We start from the raw sequence: 22,143 nt of genomic DNA, 5'->3' as shown, positions 1-22,143 counted from the left end.
GTTTGTGGGCTGTTTTTCAGCATACAGCACTGGCATGCTTCATAGAGACGAATATATAATAAATAGTAAATTGTTTTAGCAAAACAAACAGCTGAGGACGGTGAGTTGGTTTCAGAGATGATGTTACAGCTGGCCGGCCAATCAGCTGACCTGAATACAAATGAAAATCTCTGCACTTGAGTTCTTTTTACAACCTTCAGGATTTAAAAAGCTGCTTGTAGAACGCGTCAAAAATCCCACCTGAGCAATTTCTCCATACAAAAGGTGTCTTGAAGCTGTCGTCACCAACAAAGCATTAAATACATTTCAGTATTTAATATTTCCCCCTGTGTCATTTCTCATTATTACAGATTAATGTATGAACATCTATGGTTTGATGTCTTTGAATATTGGATGGGCTGTTACTGGTTGTTACTGGCCAACACCCCCTTCAGAAATAGACTGACTGATAAAACTGGTGACGTGTTCAATAATAACTGTACTCATGTAACAACAGCAGTGATCCAGTTTCTATTTGACTTCGTTAAACAGGACAATAGAAACGCTGTCCTTGGACATCTCACCAACATAACACACTCACCAGTTTGATCACAGCATGGCTCACAGACTGCAGGCTTCTCTGTATTACTCCATGTCTCTCGGCCTCCCTCTCGCTCTCCTCCCTCAGACTGACCTCGGTCTGCAGTGAGCCAGTGAGCGCCTCAATCCTGGCAAAGAAAGGAGAATGATCGAGAGGAGAACAGAGGGAGGTGCAGGATGTGTTTGAACGTCTGGTAGAAGCTAATTTACCTCTGCTGCAGCTGTAAAACTTGAGTCTCCTGAACAGACTTCACCTCTGAAGTGCCTTGCTCGTCCTCGTCCCTCCTTTCCTCATCCTTCTCCTCTTTGAGTTCCAACTCTCCCAAAGAAAAGATTCGCATTGTGGATGAGAGGAGAGGAGGTGCAGAAGAGTTCGGAGGACAAAGGGCCAGATCGGAGGACGGAGGAGGAGAATAGAATGAAAAGGGAGGAAAGTGGGAAGCGAGAAGAGGGGGAGAAGCGGAGAAGGAGAGAGGATTAATGTAAAGTGTGCTGAGCCTCAGAGAGGAGGAGACAGAGTCACAGCTGGAGAGGAGAACGGATGAGAGGCGAGAAAACTCGGCCTTCAGCTGCCACAGGTCCCTGCAGACACAGACAGGTGGGTCAGCATGTTTACAAGCTCAGGTTGGTCATTTTGAAAACGGTCTGAACCCTGTCCTCTTCTAAAGTTCTCTCTTCTTTAGGGTCTTTGAATTCGTCCGAATGCTGATTGGTGGTGCTAATAACTGGACCAACTGTAGAGACGGTGCTCTGAGTGAAGCAGCCTCGCCTCAGACGTACCTGTCAGCAGCCGTTTTCATAGCGTGGCAGTCCCGTCTCAGAGCAGCCACAGATCTCCAGATAGACAGCAGCCAAGCCTGCTGCTCCCCCACAAGACACAGCCGACGCTACACACACACGCACACACACACACAAATATAGAAACACAATAACTGCCATCTGAATGGTCACTTTTAAAATCAATTAAACTGCAGACCTCTCGCTCTTTCTGCAAATCAGCCTCTCGCTGCTCTGCCTCTTCCACAGCTGTCATCCAATCATTCGTCAGCTTCTGGAGGTCCTCCTTCAGGGCGTGGTTGGCCTGCTCTGATTGGACAAGTTGCTTGCAAAGGAGACTATTGGTGTCACCTAAACTGACTGACCTGAGGAGGGAGACAATAATTTATTAAATCAGCAGCTTCAAATAAAACCACAAACTTCTTTTTTAAACTGTCATGAAAAAACTGACAATATTTGTGTAGAACAATCACGATTATAAGTGAACTTCATTAAATGAAACAGCTATAGCAGTAATTCTGGCTCTGGGTTTGATAAAGCCTTTTTAAATACAATAAAATGATGTTATGACTTTTGGCCACTAGAAGAAAACCTGTAACAAAGATGAAGGACTGCAAGCTTCAGTGGATGGATGCACCTTTACTCAGACAAAGCTTTGGAGAACTTCAATACAAATGGTTCCTGTGTTTGCTTTTCAAATAAACAGACGCATGAAAGTGGAATTTCATTCATGTTTCAGGAGGAGAAGCTCCTCCAGTGACCGAGGAGCAGACTGACAGACACGAGACTCTCTTAGTGTCCTTATGCATGTAGCAAGAGGATTAAACAAATGTTTCCTTAGAGTGAGTAACAATACACGTTTATGTAAAATAGCAAAAAGCTACATTTAAATATTGTAATATTTTTGTGACTGTTTAGTATATGTACTGTACTGTAGGTGTTTTAATTACCCTACGAAATAAAATCATTGCATTAACTCTCAAACGCTGATTCAGCCTCCTATCAAGAGCTGAATTTACCACATGAACTTTTTTCATTCTAACCACACAGACGTGTATAAAAACTACACTGAACTATATAATAAATGTGAACTAACATCAGGCTGGTCCTGACAGCTTTGTTCCTCAGCTTCTCTGTACTTTGACATCGCTTGTTGTGTTCTGTAAAATTCAGTATTCAGACCAACATGAACACTGATGAACACATAAATGTACAATGCCTGAGGCTGGCATGGAGGAAGCAGCAAAATGATTTGACAGTAATTAGCACTGATAACTTTGCAGAGTTTCACTTTTGGTGCACAGCTGCATGAAAACGTTTGCACAATTTTGAAATGATGAGAACTTCTGAAGCATCTTAAAAGCAAGAACAATAAATAGTTGTTGATGCTGCCCTGCTTTTATCCTCTGGGGTCAAAATGATCCCAGTTATTTAAACTATACAGTATAAATTGTTAATGCTGTGTTTCATGTTCTTCTCGTTTTGCAGTTTGGGGCCTGCAGACCTTCTACACAGACACCCTGTTTTTGACTGAAAATAACAGGAAATACTTTGACTTAGCACAGAGTGGTGTATGCTGAACCTTAGTCAGAATGCTGTTTTTGAATAAGCACATAATCACACTCTGGGGTCAAAGTTCACCCCATCACACCATTTCTTTAGTCCATTTTACATGTAAGGCCAATGCGACCTCTTTTACATTAACTTACTTTTGAGCAAAAATGAATAAAATCATAAATGATTCTGATTATAGTTGACGATCAGAGTCAGATCAGCACAGATGGATATATGCCACAGGTTAGTGAGGATGCTGTTTTTAAACGGCAGCAAATGATGACACCTGTGGTATTTAAAATGATCCCGAAGACGAACGAGGGCGGGGCAAGTTCGGGCTTATTCCTCTGTACTGTTCCCACCGTTTGCTGGTATGAAGCAGAGATTGTCACAGGTGATTATTTCTTCCCCTGGAGACCTGCTGTAAGGTGTAACTCGCATGTCTGACGTTTTCTGAGCCAGCACACACCTGCAGCTTAAAGAAGTCCAGACGCTTTTCTTTCCAGGCTCATTAGACAAACTACACAGTACTTTCTACATACTGACAATGCACAGCACACTGTGGGAATCATAGTTTCTAAGTTCTACATGCTTTGATTTCCAAACACAGGCGTGTCACCAGAACTTGAGGGTCTAAATTCATGTGGTCACAGCAGGTCTAACCCAGCACAGACAGACATCTCCACTTACCTCTGTTGTTCCTCCTCCAGTCTGAGAACGGCGCTTTCCAGAGAGTCATCTATGATTCTCTGTTAAAGCAAACACACAACAGCTGTATGCCGACACTCACTGTGGTAGTTTTACTGTATCGTAGCAGACAGTGTGTTAGTGGTACTGCAAATACTATTACTTGAGTCTGACCTCGGTGCTGAGCATCTGTGTATGATTATCCTGCAGCCGAAGCTCCAAATGCTGACATCGTTCTCTGTATTCCAACACCTACAATAAAACCACAATCAGTATATTTTCCATCTCCCACTGCATCTACTCCAATTATGAGTACAGCACTACTGTTTGGCCTCACCTTGTTCTGGAGCCTGTGGATCAGCAGGGCCTGCCTGGCCTCCCTCTCTCTCCCCTCCCTTACCTTCTTCTTCCATTCCCTCTGCTCACCCTCTAGTTGCAGAGAGAGAGCAAGTGAGGGAGACAACGACCGCCACAGCTGGTGGGAGGATGGAGAGAGAAAGATGTAAAGGCTTAACTTCGTCTAATGATCAGCAAAACTCCCCTGCCCCTTCTCACCCTGTCCTTCAGAGCTCTGTTCCTGGATTCCAGCTCATCTTTTTCAGCATGACTCTCTGCCAGCTCCTCCTGCAGCCGACACACCTCCTGATTAAGATGCAGCTTCTCTTCCTGCCAGCCTATCAACAACTCTTCTTCCATGTTTGGAAGTCCACCTGTCTGCAGTGCACCAGGAGACACACATGACTTTAGCAAATGAGTGAATTAATTACATTTTTTTTTTGGGGGGGGGGGGGGGGGGGGGAACACACAAATAAACAATAAATTTTTTTTGGCAAAAAAAAAAGGTGCTTTCTTATTCGACCGTGTGTGTGTGTGTGTGTGTGTGTGTGTGTGTGTGTGTGTGTGCGCGCGCGCAATGGGGCAAAGGAGAAAAGGCAGCAAATCTTTTGTGCTGTATTTTGTATGGTCTTCACAGATCTCCATCACCCACTCCTCCTCATGTCTCTGACATAGCTGGAGGGACACAATCAGTTCATTCTGTGCAGAACTAAACTTACATGTCTCACACAGATTTTATGCAAGTGCACGCAGAGACTGAAGCAGGAAATATGAAAACCGCTGTTGTAAGACCCACCTGCGATTTCAGGTGTTGACGAGCCAGCTGATCCAAACTAGCTATGCTGAACTTACTTCATGGTACAGCCCTCAAAGCTGAGATGCCTCCAAAACTACATACTAATGTCACACGACTGTTTGGCGTTTGTGTCCAACCTTGAACTGAAATGAAACACAATCAAGGTAAATTATAAACACACAGCGCTGACTTGGCTGATGCAAATAGGGCATTTAAAAGTTACACACAACCATAACAACTTTAGATTAGGGATGTGCACAACCAGTCAACTAATCGTTGCTATTGTCACTAGAAGTTAACTGGTAGTCAGTGCTGGTGCGGTAACAACCCTAACTCTGAATTTGGACCATTCGCTGAACTTGTGCCTTCACATATTCAGGTTTCCGTGCACATGTTGCAAACACCGGCACTGCCGTCTGGCTGCGTGCAGTCTGTTCGGTCTGGGTCGAGAGCTTTCGGCCACATCGTCCTGCAAACCTTGCTGCACTTCCTAACTGCTGCTGACAGGGTGAGGAAACGGTTTTCTTCTGACTGCCTCTGTTTTATTGAAATGCTTGGCCGTCAATTATTGTTACAATAAAGAAATAACTGAGAAAACACAAATTTCTTTACATTTGTGCTGAATGTAAATAACCTGCCTGGGGTACCAGGATTAGCAACATCCACGTAGCTTTTGGGAAGCATTAACGCTCACATCCATATTTGGCGTAGCAGCTGACCGGATGGAGACGTATGTGTACATTACGTTATTGACACTGGGTGTCACGATCAACGTACGTCGCTTAACGGTCACCGTGTTTTAAAGGTTATGAAGGACTTTTGAGGCGTTTAATCGTTTTAAGCAGGTTTTATACTTATGCAGCGTTATTTCCAGAGCAAAATAAAGCGGAGGACGTTTTATAACAGAGGTTGGTCTCTCTGCAGGTCTGGCGTGATTTCCTCCTCATCATATGAGCTAGCTACTAACTACCTGACTGTTGAGCAGGATGTTCGTTAACGTGGAAGCGCAGTTTTCCCCTCTGCAGGTAGCTGCTCGGATATAATCCCAGAGTCTGACTAATATGGCTCCAACAATCCGTTTCGTCCTCTGACTACGGGGAGCACACTTCTTCTGCCAGCATGCTAACACCAGGAAACATACATTCATTCGTTCGTACCTTAAACTGTTGCTTCGTTCAGAAAATGTCAGAAATAAAACATTAAGAGTGTAAACACAAACTGGTGTTGTCAGCGTATTCAAACCAAGAACCTCACCTCTCACCCGGACATAGACAGTCATGTGATCCCACCGAAACGGAAACTTCCGCTTTGAGCGACACCTGCTGGCAGGAAATATTTACTAGTGATGATACCACTGATTTCCTTTCCGATCCGATACCAAGTAGTATTCAGGATGGTGTCGACGATACTGATCCGATACCGATACTTTATACAAAAACTTATTTTATTTATTGTATTTCAAATTATAGCGTCATCATGATCACAGGACATCAGATTACTTGTTCTTATCACTTAATAATGCAGAGTTCATCATATAGAAATAAAAAACTGAAGTTGTGCCTATTTGAACACGTTGCCTGCCTGCAGCACTAAAGCACTCTGTGAGAGACGTCTGTCTCGCCCCAGCAGCACCTGTCCCTGTCCTCCTCTTCAGTCTCAACATACGCTCGTCATATTCTGTGATATGATTTACTCTGAGGTGTTTGACAAGGTTAGTGATGTTGCCACAACTATACATGCCAACCCTCCCGATTTTTCCGGGAGAATCCCGAATTTCAGTGCCCCTCCTGAAAATCTCCCGGAGCCACCATTCTCCCGAATTTCTCTTGATTTTCCACCCGGACAACAGAATTGAAAAACCATATTGCAGAATTCATAGCGCGGCCCTGCCAATTCCAGTTTCCAACAATGGCGGCAGCTACTTAGTTTTAATATTGCTCTTATTTCTCTTCCTGGGTCGCAAAAAACTTTTCAGGTGAGGATGTAGCTGTGTGAACTTCAAACATCTGAGCCGACCGACACATCGTCTTCAAACCCCCGCGGTCTTTCACCACTCAGGTTAAACATGATGTACAAGTCACTTTGATAACTTAAAAATGTTATTGGTTGGCTTTTTCAGTGTTTTATTTGTTCGTGAGTAAATCGGTTTGGCTGAGATTAAAGTTATTAGATTAGATTAAATTAATTGTAACTTTATTATTCCACACAGCTGAATAAACGTCAAACTGAAAATGATTAAACAGAAGTGAGAGACGGTGGAGAGTTTACGTCAGCGCCCGGTTATATTAGAGAGCAAGGAGCAGACGGCAGAGTTTCACTCCACCGAGGAAGCGCATGACGTACCCCGGCTTTCTTTAGACCACGAAGGCCGAGTCCTCAGGTGGAAGCAACCTCTGAATTTGGACACTCCTGCTGTTTCCAGGCCGGTCAATAATAACGGTGACAGCCCTTTTGAATATCTCCATAATTCTGAGGTCTCAAGGTTGGCAAGTATGGCCACAACACCTCACTCTTGGAGCACTTTTTTGCCACATGTATCGCAAACCACGTCTCAGCTGTTTGTGGAGGTAAAATATGTCCACACATGACTCCAATTACACTCAGCCATTGTTGTGAGTGCGCACGCCAGCGGCTGCGAGACATTTATACAGCCGTATTTCGCCCATAACTATGAAAGGCGGAAGGGGAAGTAGTTCCTTTGAATGTAGAAAATCCGAATGTTATAGTTTCTTTCCACTGTGTTCCTGTTAATGATAAACTACAAATTTACCCTAAATTACTAAAATATCGATATTTTAATGTGAGAAATGATTCTAGAACATAAATGATTGGTATCGGAGGAATCGATATTTCAGGATCGATCCGCACATCACTAATATTTACATTTCTCTGTTTATTCTGCGCTTTGTCAGCGCGTTTGCAGCTGCCTTAAGACGTACATCCTTCAGCAAACACTATTTTCACCCTGTTAACATATATTAGGTTGTTTAAATTGCTTAGTAATTAAGCACAAAACACTGCTTGTTGTGATAACAACAAAGGTTTGTAGTTGTTTGGGGGCTGGGTCACCTTAGTTTGAGCTTTCTGGGAGTTGTCGTCAGATTTGTTTTACACACTAACAAACAAAGCTAGAATCACGCTGTTTTATTTTTACAGCAGTGAAAATAAATGTGAATTCCCCTTTTTTACCAACTATAGTCTTGTGTAAAGACATTATCAAGTTTACTGTTAGTGCAGAAAATGGAACTCAGCCAAGCTGGCTCTTGAAACTGTACATGGTGGCAAATTCAGTTGTGTAAATCCACAAAGAGCAGTAGGTCAGCGGATTACAGCATGTACACAAAGAAAATCTACTAGAGCTCACATTAGAAATTATGGTTAGTTGTGACAAGACTACAGTTTCCCCCACATGGCAGATCTCACTTTAACCCCTCACTGTACCCATTTTCCTGTTTAGGTACTTTGTCACTTTTACTTGCATAAAGAAGTTAATTCAGTAATTCAACTAATACTGCAGTATTTTTTTAACACAGGTACCTGTACTTCTACTTAAATACAGAATGTCTGCACTTTTCCCACCTGTGGTTATGAGTACCATTCACAGAGAGGTGGGGAATGACTACAATCACAGCAGTGTAAGATTGGGAAAGATGTACGCTAATATGTACCTTCTCCAATATCAGCATGGAGGAAACGAAGGCATTCACATTTCAGTGGATGCACTGTGTATATGTATAGCAAGCAGTAAGGTATTGAGGCCTCATGGTTGTTTTAGATTATGTTTATTTTAAGTACTTATTTCTCTGTATTAGGTTTAAGAAATTAGCAGCAGGAAAATAAGTTCATGTCCAAATATATGTTACATTACATGTTTAGCAGATGACGATCTCTTTATTATCTAATTTATTTCTTGTTGCACTTTACATAGAAACAGGAGCTGAAGTGTTATTTGCGCTTAATTTCAATAAAGGAGCTGGATTCCAAGCCACATGTTTTATGAACTGGCAAATCTACTCTGAAACATGAAGAGTGGGTCTCCTCTGTTCAGAGAGGGTAAGAGGGTACCATCTTACAGTGCTCTGATTGCAGCCATCCCCCAACTCTCTGTGTATGGTACTCATAGTCATAAGCATCATGACCTCACAGGCCATTGCTAGTCAGTGGTGTCAGTTTCGGTCATTATGCAAATGACTGAAACTGGCTATAAGGTTAAGGAAACCTACTTCCAGCCATCCATTTTTCCATTATCAGCCTGTTTCAGTTTAAGCGATGTTTTCAATAAATTGAGTGCTGAAAAAATATGTTTTGTATCACTAACATTTCTTCTTGTTGCATGTTGAAGCTCTAGTTCAAACCTTGTTAAGAACCAACCATGCAAAATATGATTTTCATGCCATTTTTCAAGTGGTCTCAAACTTTTGATTGGGACTGTACCAGATTATTGTAGTAAGTAAGTAATTAAATACTTGTTGATGGAGGAAAGCTGGAACATGGACTTGATATAGGGTTTTATGGGGTAGCTGAACTACGTTGTAAACCTTATCTTCCACAAGAATGATTTTTGAGGTAGAATTTTCTTTCATTTCCACAATTTTGTCATATAGATTTTGGACAACAAAAATATTCCTGGTGAGTTTTCTAAATGTCCTCAGCAGTGATTTTCAGAAGGGTAGTGTTTTGTTTTGTTTTGGAACAGAGTACCATAGCACAGGGCTGTGACTCATCCATATAAGCTCTAGAAAGACATAGTCAAGGCATAGTGTTAAACCTGCCTTTTTTGTATTCCACTGTAAAAAATCGTTGTAGTGCAGCTGTACGTCATTTCGCGGCAGTTTGCTGCACAGTCGTATTCTAAAGCGAGTGGCTGTTTTATGACATGGACATATTCCCGTCTCTTCACTTTTCTGAAACAAGCAGACAAGAACATTACAGTAATATGTAAGCTATGTCCTGGGGAGAAAAAACTATCGGCTGCTGTTAATAGCACGAGTAATCTACTGAAGCGCCTGACACAGAGCATAGACCAGGGGTCGGCAACCTGCGGCTCCGGAGCCATATGCGGCTCTTTAGTCCTTATACTGCGGCTCCGCGTGGTTTGGGAAAATAAATGAGAAGTATTTAGCTGAAGTGTATTTTATTTATGTTAGTTATTTTTTAACTTGTAGTTCTACATTGGAAGATTATTGTGATATTGAAATATAAAAATTAAGTTATATTCTATTATTTTTTCATCGCTCAAAATAAGCGTCACACTCGCCGGTGTTACCATGCCAGATCCGCGGCCCCGAACCGTAGTAAGGAAACCTCTGGCAGTTACTTGAAGGTTCCGTAACTGACTCGTAGCCGGCAACAGCTTACTATACAGGTCAACTCCGCTAGCAAAAAGATCGAAGGAGGCGTAGGAAACTGCTTCACCGAACTTTATTTCTTCTCCAAGGCACGAACACCGCGTACAGTGGGCTGAAACAGTTTACTCACAGCGAGCATCGCCGACACAACTCTGGCTGTCGAGGGAGTTATTATATAGGAGTTATTATATTCCTTTTATTTATTTTCTCTTCGTCTCTTCCGTAGCTAACCGTTACTTTTTTTCCTTCTCCCGCTACACACATCCCGAATACATTTCCCATCAGGCTTCATCCTTAAAGGGCCATGCCTTTTAACACGACCGAAATCAATGTCAGAATCGCTTTCGTCGAGCGCTGGAGGAGGCACCTCGATAGGTGCTGCCTGGTCGGAGTCTTGGAAGACCCAGCTGTTGTCCAACGGCGTTCTTGAGTGAGTGATAAGGCTTGAGTCTGTCGTGATGAACCACTTTAGCCTTTGCTCGGGGCCCCTTTTTAATGCAGTAGACCAAATCATCCAGCAGGCCCACTACGAAGTAGGGGCCCTCATAGGAAGGCAGAAACTTGCGAACCTTGCGCCGCACTCTCTTGATCCCTTTGATCAGATGCCACACTGCAGCGCCGACTTGATACTGAACTTGGCAGATATTCTTATCGTACTGTTTCTTAGCACGCTCAACAGATTTCCCGAGAGCCTCCCGTGCCAGTTGGTGGGAAAGCTCCAGCCTTTCCCTGAGTTGCACCACATACTGTGGTGCAGTGCAGTTGGGGGTGTCGTCGGCCGGCAGACCCGCGACCAGGTCAATAGGCTCGGTTATCTCTCGCCCCAGAAGCATCATGTTTGGGGTCAGTCCTGTGGAGCTGTGTTTAGTTGCCCGATAAGCCATGACAGCATATGGGATCATTATAACCCAGTCCCAGTGGCAGCGCTCCGCGGTGGTGGCTAAGGCCTTCTGAAGGGTAGCATTAAAACGCTCTACCTGGCCATCGGACTGTGGATGAAAGGGCGTGGTGCGCGTCTTTTTGATTCCGAACAGTTCACACATCCCCTGGAACACAGCTGACTCAAAGTTGGTGCCCTGGTCACTATGCAGAGACTGTGGGGCTCCATATCTACACACCCACTCCGCAACAACCTTTTCGGCCACCGTGGGTGCTTGTCCATCGGGGACTGGATAAGCCTCCACCCACTTGCTGAAATAGTCTTGTACCACCAATATGAACGGTTATGCCTTTCTGTTTCGTTCAACGGTCCCATCAGATCGACTGCAATCCTCTCCATGGGGGCGCCAACACGTACCGTGCCCATCGCTGCCTGGGGGGTTTTTAGGGGCCGCGACCTTTCAGCACAACTGGTGCAAGTGCGGCACCACAGGGTCACATCATCTTTCATGTTGTACCAGTAGTACCTATTCTTCAGGCGTGCCAGGGTCCTTTCTGCCCCAAAGTGGCCACCCACTGGGCCATCGTGCATCTGCTGCATTACGGAGTAACGATAGGCGTGAGGCAGAAGGATTTGGGGGAAAAACACATTATTTTCTGTACAGTGGAATTTCCTCACCAGTACTCCATCTTTTAGGTACAGTCTTTTCCACTGCGCCCAGTAGGCTTTGGTTGCGGGGCTGCATGCCGCTACATCAGCCCAGACTGGCCGACCTCCCCCTTTTTCTTTCCATTCCCAAACTGGGCCTATATCCACGTCGTTCTTCTGGCTAGCCAGGAGCTGTTCTGGGGTCCAGCCACTGAACAAGCTAGTGTGATGTGACTCATCCACCCGGTGGATATTTGGGCGGGTGTCGTGGCTACTACCAGAACAACAGTCCACTGCTGCTACGGGTGCACACTCTGGTCCTGCTACCCGGCTTTTCCCATTGGTACCATCAGGCCCCACTACCCCCACTGGGGGCTGCCCTGGGGGGGTTATGCTGGTACAACAGTCCTCTAAGTTACACTGCACACCTTTATGCTCGAACCGGCCGCTGTTGATGGTGGGCTCTGGAAGTGTGCACGGGCATGAAGCGCGGCAGGGTCTCCTGGAAAGTGCATCCGCATTCTGGTGGTTTTTCCCAGGTCGGTGCAGCACCTGGAAGTTATACTCTGCCAGCTTCTCCAACCAGCGGGCCAGCTGGCCCTCAGGCTCCCTTAGCCTGGTCAGCCAGCGGAGGCTGCTATGGTCAGTCCGGACAGTGAACGGCCTACCCAGCAGGTACTGTCTGAAGTGGGAAGTGAACGCCACAACCGCCAGAAGCTCTCGCCTGGTCGTACAATAGTTTTGTTCGGTAGCTGACAGCCGCCTGCTCCCATAAGCCAAGACCCGCTCTTCGCCCCCTTGCACTTGGGAGAGAATTGCTCCGATCCCACAATCGCTGGCATCAGTGTCAAGGAAGAAGTCACCCTGGTCCAGTGGGTAACCCAGGACAGGGGCTGCTGTAAGCCGTTTTTTTAATTCCTGGAATGCTTCCTGGCTTCCAGTTAAAACGGGCATACTTCTTAGTGAGTTCGTGGAGGGGTTTGGCTATTGTGGTCCTCCACGAACCGGCGGTAGTATGACGCTAAGCCAACAAACTGACGCACTTCTGTGACGGTCTGCGGTGCAGGCCAGTCCGTCACCTGCTGAACTTTCTTGGGATCTGTGGAAATACCTGCAGCAGAGATGATATGGCCCAGATAGGCCACCTGCTCCCGAAACAGGCAGCATTTAGATGGCTTCAGTTTTAGGTTGGCTCCACGCAATCTGATGAACACTTGCTCGAGCCGCTCCAGCATCTGGGTGCTATCCTGACCCAGGACAATGATGTCATCTAGGTACACTAAGCACGTCTCCCACTGCAGCCCAGCCAGGACTCTGTCCATAAGCCTTTGGAATGTGGCCGGTGCATTGCACAGTCCAAACGGCATCACATTCCACTCGAACAATCCCTTACGGGTACAAAATGCAGCTGCTTTTTGGGCTCTGGGGGTCATCTCTACCTGCCAGTACCCTGAAGTCAGGTCTAGTGTACTGAAGTACTTGGCAGTGGAAAGCGTGTCAAGGGTGTCCTGGATGCGTGGCAGGGGATAAGCGTCTTTAAGGGTTCGCTCATTTAATGGTCTATAGTCCACACATAGTCTGGGACTCTGGTCTTTCTTCTTCACCATCACAATTGGAGCAGCCCAGCCGCTATTGCTAGGTTGAGCTAGCCCAGCCTCCAGGCTCTGCTGTACTTGCTGGTCGGCCGCTATTTGTTTGTCCCCTGCCATCCTGCGCGGCGGGTGCTTAACTGGTGGCCCTGGCGTGGTCAGGATGTCATGCTGGACAACAACAGTGCGACCAAGGTCATTTGGGCCAGTGGAGAAGACATCACCATAGGACCTCAGCAGGCCTGCCAGATCGCAGCGGGCAACGTGAGTCAAACCGGGGCTGCTCTCGGCGTAAAGGGCCTGCAAATGGCTCGGCACAGAAGCAGGGGGAGTACCATTAAGCTTGAGGGCTGCCAAGACCCTTGGTGGGTGACTCCCCGACCCCTCCAGGACCTGCACCGGCTGAAGAACCCCTGCCACGGCACCACGCTTTAAGGTGACAGCTGCGGCCCCAGGGTTAAAGACTCTGATTGGGATGCTAGAGGGTTTACGAGGTTGCACAACTGCGTGAGCCACCAGTACTTGGTGCTTCTCCACAAAGCCCTTTGTGGGGCTTAGCATCATGTCTCTATGAGCGGCACAATGGAAGCTGGAAAACCCGGGGACCACATACTCGCAGCCTGGTTCCAAAACCGTAGTGCGTGCCACCCTAACAACAAGCACCTGGGGTTGAGGGCACAAGCCAAAGCATGGTATCTTTTCATTAAACAGGGTTATCTCTTGGCGGCCGTAGTCTAAGCAAGCGCACGATTGTTGCAGTAAAGGGTGCCCCAGGATAACTTCAGTGCCCTCAGCCATGTCGGCCAAAAGAAAGTCTAAATTTTTAACACCGCTCCCCACATGTACAGGCAGGATGACCTCGCCCAGGACGGCCAATCCCTCTGGACCAATGCCTTGTAGAGTCTGAGCAATGGATGCCTGCACCTGGGGTCTTGACTCTGCGGGGATGGTGTTAAAATAGTAGAGGGGCAGCACATTCCGCCGTGCACCAGAATCCAGCAAGGCCCGTATTTCCCGTCCTTGTATTACTATCTGGACACACATCACATCTTGGCCTCCGTTGTGGAACACTGTGCCTGGGTCAGGGGCTGGGCCTCTAGTAGCTTTTACAGGCTTTTGGGCAGGTGAGCGAGGAGAGGGGCAGTTCCTCTGTAGATGTCCTATGCCGGAGCAGTTATGGCAAACAGCCTCCTTCCTGCTTGACTTGTTAAATGTGCTCCAGCTTTGGCGCCCAGGCTGGATAGGTCTTTGAGCTCTCTCCGGTGGTTCATAACTTAGCATATGAACATTCTCCCGTAATGCAGCTGTTCGGGCCCCCTGTGCTGCAGAGACTCGTGGCCCTGGCTGCATAAGCTGCGTGAGTGCCCTGGCGGCCCTTTTCGTTGTCTCGAACCTGTGGGCGATTTCATAGGCTCTTGCCAGGGTGCGTGGTTGTTCTTCCAACAATTTCTGGACCATTTCAGCATCTGCCAAAGCATTAGTGAAGATCTCTACAGCAATACAGTCCTGCTCCAGCTCAGAGCGGTTGGCATACACAATGGAAACCTTCTCATATATATCATCTCTGAGGGTGTGCAGGGCCTCACCTGGTTTCCTGATTCTCTGCCGTAGCTCAATGCCAATGGCTGCTGCATGCTCTGAACACGGCCCATAGGCAGCCTCCACCTCCTCCACAATCCTCCGGTAACTCCAGCGAGCAGATTTGGGGTTTTTGTGGATTATGGCTCCAGCTGCGCCCCTCAGGCTGAATCTCAGTTGGACAGCCATGGTCTTCTCCGTCCAGCAGTTGGCCTTTGCACAGGTCTCAAACTGATAGAGAAAGTCTTTCCATGACCCTGACCCATCGAACTGGTCTGGTTGTAATGTGGGAATTTTCTCCTTGCCCCTCGTCTGTTCATCAGCACTACAATCTGCAAAACCACCGTCTTGCACTGCACAAGGAAAACAGCCGCGTGGCACTGGCGTGGCTTGTTTTGAACTGTGACCCTGGCCATGCTTACAAAGCCCACACCCCCCATCTGGTGCTGGTATTACCATGCGAGGTGTTGGGGAAAAATAGCCCTGAGCTTGCATTTCATAGCTGTATTGCGCAGGTTGGGGTGTACCCGGCATAATGTGTAGCTTCGCTGGCTCAGTAAACTGTGTTTTTCTAGGGACACTGCAGGTACAGTTCATGGCGGTGAATGGCTGGCTGCATGGCAGAGATGTAACAATCCGAGATAGGTGATCATGTGTGCCATGCTGTCCCACTGTAATCGGTGTAGATGTAGTGTTACCAGGGCATTCGCAGTCTGAGCACTGAAACTGCTTAAACTCACTGCACGCTGCATTCTGCTTTGCTATTGGTGTTAAGAAAGGGTTGGTGTGAGCTGAAGGTGGCGGGGTGAGATGCCATGCAGCCTCAAACTCTGTCGTATCGACTGCTGCTATGCTCGCCGCTGGCGTTAACTCTATGTCTGTGATGAAGGGGTTGCTGCTGTGGATTCTATTGTTTACATAAGTGGCACGGTCCACATTAGCTGTGCCACTCTCTGGGGTTTCTGACAAAAATGGGTTGCTGCTCTTACTGAAGTACATTACCATGTCATCCCCTTCAGCATCTCCCGGAGCTGCCATTTTCTCTGTCGTCTGAGGGAAAAGAGAAAAAAAAAGTTCGCTCCCTCTCTCTCGGCACTTTGCGGAGTTTAATCCCGGAAAAAAGCCCCCAGTGTTACCGCGCCAGATCCACGGCCCCGAACCGCAGTAAGGAAACCTCTGGCAGTTACTTGAAGGTTCCGTAACTGACTCGTAGCCGGCAACAGCTTACTATACAGGTCAACTCTGCTAGCAAAAAGATTGAAGGAGGCGTAGGAAACTGCTTCACCGAACTTTATTTCTTCTCCAAGGCACGAACACCGCGTACAGTGGGCTGAAACAGTTTACTCACAGCGAGCATCGCCGACACAACTCTGGCTGTCGAGGGAGTTATTATATTCCTTTTATTTTCTCTTCGTCTCTTCCGTAGCTAACCGTTACTTTTTTTCCTTCTCCGCTCTCTCTCGCACACCCACCAGACAGTCCCGCTACACACATCCCGAATACATTTCCCATCAGGCTTCATCCTTAAAGGGCCATGCCTATAACACCGGTGTACCCGCCGAAACGGCGTGCATTTATCGAGACTTTCAACCCCAGGTAGGCCAATTATGGATCTTGGGATCCGCATTATGTCAGCAGCTGTTCTCCTCTGTGAACTATGTTAAAACAAACACGCCTCACAGACGACAGCTTACAGTCCTGTAGAGATGAAAGTCACTTCGTACAGCCCCGACCTGCAGACGCTGTGCGCAGAGCAGAAGTCCCGTTGTAAACATATCATGGCAGACCCAACGATGTTTCCATGAACATCCTTTTCCGCATCTCTTTATTGACCACTTTTCACACACGGTTGCTGTGCGCACACAGCCGGCTGTAGCTTTTCAGCTCACAGCCCGACACACATCAACAACAGCAGAGAGAGCACAGAGATTAAGGCGGTGAGGCGTGATTGCGGGTGCCGTTCAGGTGCGTCCGCCTCCCCTGCAGCGGTGCTGCAGATCACGCCCCGCCACACACCTTAACCAGGTAAAATACATATTTAGGCAGAATTTTGCAAATATCTATTTTTCATTTTTTAGCAGCATCGAGCTTTTTTCCAATTATTTTTTTAAAAGTCAGGTCAAGGCTCCAAAAGCCCAAAGGCGATATGAGGGGGGCGGCTCACAACAGTTTTTGTTTGCTGGATCATTTTAGTTCAGCTTTCCTTTTGTTATATTTCTTTAAGAGTTCAAAATGTGTTAATTACATAAATAAAATGTAATTTTCTCTGTAGCACTTCATGGATTTCATAAGCAACACACCTTAGTTGTTCACACAAAGCATAAAGGTAAAAAAGAATATATACAGTGTTATCTTCATTTTAGATGTCAAAAAGTATTTGCAGCTCCCAGAGTTTTCTGGAAACCGGATCCAAATGGCTCTTTCAGTGTTAAAGGTTGCAGACCCCTGGCATAGACGAACACTTCTGAGTGATTCTTGTTCATCATCCATGGATAACACCGCGGCAACTCCTGCTAAGCAGGCTGTGGCGGAGGTGTGGTCCCGGGTGCGGCTGCAGGGGAGGAGTGGTGCAGTGAGCTCAACGGGGCGGTGCTGGAGATGCAGGTGAGAACAGCTGATGGCGTTTGGACTGATGATGGGACGAGGAGCGGAGGGGAGGCTGGAAATCAGCTGAGACCGGAGCTGTCAGACTGTGGACTATCATAATAAATGAAAACTAGAAATAAACGTGGCATCTGGCGACAAACAACTGTGCGTGTGTGAAGTGCATTTCACACGGGCAAAACTTGATTTTACTTCAGCAGCGTCTGAAGGTGAGCTTAAAAAAATGATTGCAGCCTATACTGTGGAAGAGATGCTGCCGCTGCGTACTGTACAGTCTCCGTCTTTAAAAAAATATTATTTAAAGAGTTTAATTTCTATTGTTTGTCCACTCAAGGTTTAGAGGGATTTTAAGAAGTATTTAGTTAAATTACTTATTGAGTAATTAAGTTACTTTTCAGACACAGTATTTTAAAGTATTTTAAATACAGTATTTTACATACAGTATTTTAAATACAATATAAAATAAGTATTTTAAATACAATATTGATTAAGTAATTAGTAATTAATTACTTTTTTAAAGTAACTTACCCAACACTGCTCATGCCATTCCCAGGAACACCTGCAGCTACTTTATGTTTCAAGGAGAAGGGAAATCTTCTTTTTCAGGATTGTTCAGGACCCACGTCCACCCTTGAAGAAGAAACGGTGTCCCAAAAACCTAAGGTAGGTCCAAAAAATTGTCATTTTGACAGTTAACTTAGATTCACATAGTTTATCCAGGACAGCATGGATGTCTGAAGTATACTGTTCCAGAGCGGGGGAGTAGATGATAATGTCATCCCCTTGCAAATCCCCAGAAATATTTCCATCAGTCTCTGGAAGTCAGCGGCTGCATTCTTGAGTCCAAATGCCATTACCTCGAACTGATACAAACCAAAGAGACAGATGAAGGCCGTTTGATCTCGACTTTCCTCATCTATTTTCACTTATCAGTAATCATTATTCAAAACTATTAACTACATTCAATTAGGGCTGCTCGATTATGGCAAAAATGATAATCACGATTATTTTCACTGAAATTGAGATCTCGATTATTTAACGATATTTATTTAACCCTTTAAGACCTACTATAGAACCAAGTCCGCCAGAGCTTATATTATTTTTTTTTACATGCTGTAGTGCCATTTTTGGGAACATTTCAAGTTGCTATACATCAATACAACTGTTATAGCCCATATTTTAATAATATGTCTGCATTAAGTCCATAGTAACTACATTAATTGCAAAAAAGTGCAATAAACTACAAAAAAATTGAAAAACTTTTTTTTTGTTTTTTTTTACATACATTTCTACTTGGAGAAATTTAAGGGTTTATCCCTCAAAACTTTAAATTCAAAAAAGTTGCAAAAAATAGTTTACAACAACAGGAAATTTATTTTGAGTGTCTTCATAGTTTTATTTTGGAGATACAGCAATTTTTATATACTGCAGGAAAAACAAAAAACAATCCTATGATGCAAATTTGCAAAGAAAACAGCAGGTGCATCAAAATAAACTATTTCCAGCTGTGCAATTCGAGTTCTAAGCATCCCAGAAACTATTCAGAAAAGTATAGAGTCAAACATGACTTATAAAAACACCAGTATAGGCTCTTAAGGCCTACAAGTAAAAAACTACATTTTCCGTGAAAATGACGTCACTTCCTGTTTCGGCCAGGAAATGGCGGACATGCGATAGTTCGCGTTGACTTCTTTTTCAATGTGAGAAGTGTTACGAACAGCTGATCGGATCGGCAAAGCGTGTTTCTGGAATATTGTGTTTTTGTTCCTGCAAGCGCTTTTTATGCAATTTTTGCAAAGCTTTATGTGGAAGGAAACCGTGACCGAGGACAAGCTGATGGCATCAGATGTAAGTACAACTCCTCTGGTTTTATATGCAAAACAAATTATTGCGCTAGCTTATGTGGTTCCGGTTCTACAGGGATTTAAAAATAGTTACGAAAACGGAGCGTGCTGCTCTGACCGGCTTTAAAGGGTTAACAATAACAATGTATTGAATAATGACTTTAAAAAAAATAATATAAAACAGTGTGCAAATACTGATAACAGTGCAAATGTTTGCAATATAAAAAATAAATGAAAAATGTAAACATCTATGTTTAGTGAACTTTGCAGTGTTGCTCTGTGGTGCAGCTACGACACCGTAGCAAAGTTTACACACTGTGTCTACTTGATCCACGTCTGACTCTGTGAACCATAATGTTTCCACACCACTGAAGTTTTTTTTTCTTTACCTCTCTTTTCAACCAACGGCAGTCACTCTCCTCTCCAAATAACTTCTGCTTAGCTTTCCGAGCTTCCCTCGAGTCCTCTTAATTGTTGTGACGCGTGTTCGAAATGCAGAGAGGTGCGCTCGATTTGCCACACGGAGCAGCGCGAGCGTAAAGCACGAGGGAGGGGCTAATAATCGGCTCAGTCATTTTTAATGATCGTTGAAAGCCCAGATCGTAATCGTGATTAAAATTCGATTAATTGAGCAGCCCTACATTCAATACTGCTTGCTATTCTCCCAAGCCAGCGTCCCATCCGGGATGCCACTTTGTTATGTGCCCGTTTGCTTGCCAAGGAGGTTCGACAATGAGTTGCCTCTTCTGTGGTGCCAATCAGGTTTCTCTGCAGACACATAAGATGAACCCTAGTTTGTTTTGCAAACCATGCACAAGGGATGCTTGAGCTCTTTCAGACCACTCTAAACATTAAACGAAATCCAGCTCAATATACTTTGTAACCACCAAGCGATTTATTTAACACTGAAGTTCTCAGCTCATTACAGGCTCATAAATCTCAGTAAACAACACAAAACAAAACAAACAAACAAACCAACAAAAGATTTTCAGTCTGGGTTCCCTGTCAATCCCTTAGTTCATTCTAGTCAGTTTAAAGCAGAAGAAAAATACACATAAACTCCTCTTCAGATGTCTCACTCACCATGAAGCTCCACCAGGAAGTGGAGATCCTGTAGAATAGTTTGTAATTCTTCCCATTGTTTAAAATCTTCATAACAATAACCTTTTCAATCCGCTATGTGTAGACATAGGAAGACTTATGGCACCGAGCTGAAATGAAACATTTAGGTGCAATCCGACTGTCACACACTGTGTGCCAATATGCTTTTTTAAATACATTTGACCAAAGTTCTGCGTAAGTCTCTAGATGCATTTGACCCAGTATTTTGTATTTTTTCGGTCAAGTTTATTCTGTGAATTATGGTCTTCTGTTTGTATTAAATTTTATAGTTGTTAAGTCTCTGTTCTGTTTCTGTCCTACGTCTCTGTGTTCCCTCCCTGTTGTCTGTGCATACCTGTTGTATTTCCTATTTTACTTTGATCGTCCCTGTCCTGTGTATAGTGTGTCTGGTTTTGCTTCTCCTTGTCTCGTCAGCTCTGATTTTTCCCAGCTGTGTTTCCCTCCTGTCTCCCATTCCTGGATTGCTCCTGTGCGTGTACAAGTTTCTCCCTGCATGTCATTCTGTGAGTTGCGGTTTCTGATTCATTTGTAGGTTTTCCCAATTTAAGTTTTTCATAGTTCCTGTTGTTCCCATCGCCACGCCAGTCTGTCTCCTCAACTTGTGAAAATAAAGTCTGCTCACATCCAAGCCAGTACCTGCGTTTGGGTCCTCCTCTCACAAACTCCACACGTTTGCTACTGCATCTGTGACAAAATGTATATTTATTCATTAAATAATTCTGAAGACTAAACAACAGGAACCACAATGGAGAAAGGATTAAATAAAATTCAGGGAATAAACTATAAAGATAACTACAAGCAGAAACAAAAATGCAAAAGGTGATAAAAAAAAAACTAAGATACCCTTAAAGTTGTTCTCTATCATATCGAGACTATCTCTCCACGCCGTTACATATTCCATATGTACGGGGTATGACGCCCTCCTTGGTCGTGGCATGTGGCTCAGCCGTCCTCCACCACACCCTCCCCCCTGACGTCTCTTGGAGCCAGGTCACCCAGCCCCCCTCCCTATCTACAGAGCAGCACAGGGTGGCTTGATCAGCCCTGGGGGTGGACACTTGGGTTATCGCCTGGTTATTGCCACCATGACCCAGGGTTATCGCCTGCAGTTTTGCCGCAGACCCCCTGTAACTACTGTCCCGACCTTCACCTCTGTGGGCGACCCAGAGCAGGCCCTGGTGCTGCGGAAGGAACTGGCGACACTTCTGGCAAAGAGAGCCATACAGGAGGTAGACACTGGGGACCGCCAAACGGGGCTTTTCTCCCACTGCTTCCTGAAATAACAATTGAAGCCTCTGAGGTCCAGAATGGGACGAAAACCCCCGTCCCACTTGGAGACCAGGAAGCAGTGGGAGAAAAGCCCCGCTGCTGTCTGCCTCCTCTCACCCTGGGATACTGACGGTCTCCAGGGTGCGTCAGGCCATCAATGCAGGGGATTGATTTACCACGATCAATATGAAGGATGCTATCAAATCCAGTTCTTTGATATTCTTTTACTGACAGAGAAAGAACCAGACTCAGTGTGGTCAAAGCTCAAAAATCATCTTTATTCTACATTTCCGGAAAAGGAGAGGTGCATACGATATACATACATATGCAACTTTGACATTAAAAGGTATAAAAACAAGTACAAGATATTTACAATAAGCAGACCTCAGTGCAAGAAAGAGTCTTTCCAACACTGATAAGCACAGAGGCCAACTTTGACATTAAAAGGTGTAAAAACAAGTACAAGATATTAACAATAAGCAGACCTCAGTGCAAGAAAGAGTCTTTCCAACACTGAAAAAGCACAGAGGCC

General features: G+C 45.2%; 1 protein-coding gene across 9 annotated transcripts in view; it reads right to left on the bottom strand.

The window, feature by feature from the left end:
• Positions 1-18,017, bottom strand: part of LOC309690684 (uncharacterized protein) — a 35,188-nt gene extending 17,171 nt beyond the window's left edge. The window contains exons 1-10 of one of the 9 annotated variants that reach the window (XM_082507940.1): positions 17,905-18,017; positions 4,730-4,872; positions 4,153-4,311; positions 3,935-4,072; positions 3,772-3,849; positions 3,601-3,659; positions 1,556-1,721; positions 1,360-1,466; positions 790-1,161; positions 581-707 (exon numbers count right to left, since the gene is read on the bottom strand). In XM_082507940.1, coding sequence (XP_082364066.1) covers positions 581-707; positions 790-1,161; positions 1,360-1,466; positions 1,556-1,721; positions 3,601-3,659; positions 3,772-3,849; positions 3,935-4,072; positions 4,153-4,293 — 1,188 coding nt within the window. In that variant the 5' untranslated portion in view covers positions 4,294-4,311; positions 4,730-4,872; positions 17,905-18,017. The other 8 variants (XM_082507939.1, XM_082507936.1, XM_082507935.1 and 5 more) reach the window with 8 other exon arrangements.
• Between the last annotated feature and the right edge of the window lie 4,126 nt (positions 18,018-22,143).

Source organism: Aulonocara stuartgranti (genome assembly GCF_965226115.1).
Source record: "Aulonocara stuartgranti genome assembly, chromosome: 16".
NCBI classification, from domain to species: Eukaryota; Metazoa; Chordata; class Actinopteri; order Cichliformes; family Cichlidae; genus Aulonocara; species Aulonocara stuartgranti.
This window is presented reverse-complemented; position numbering and strand designations above follow the sequence as displayed.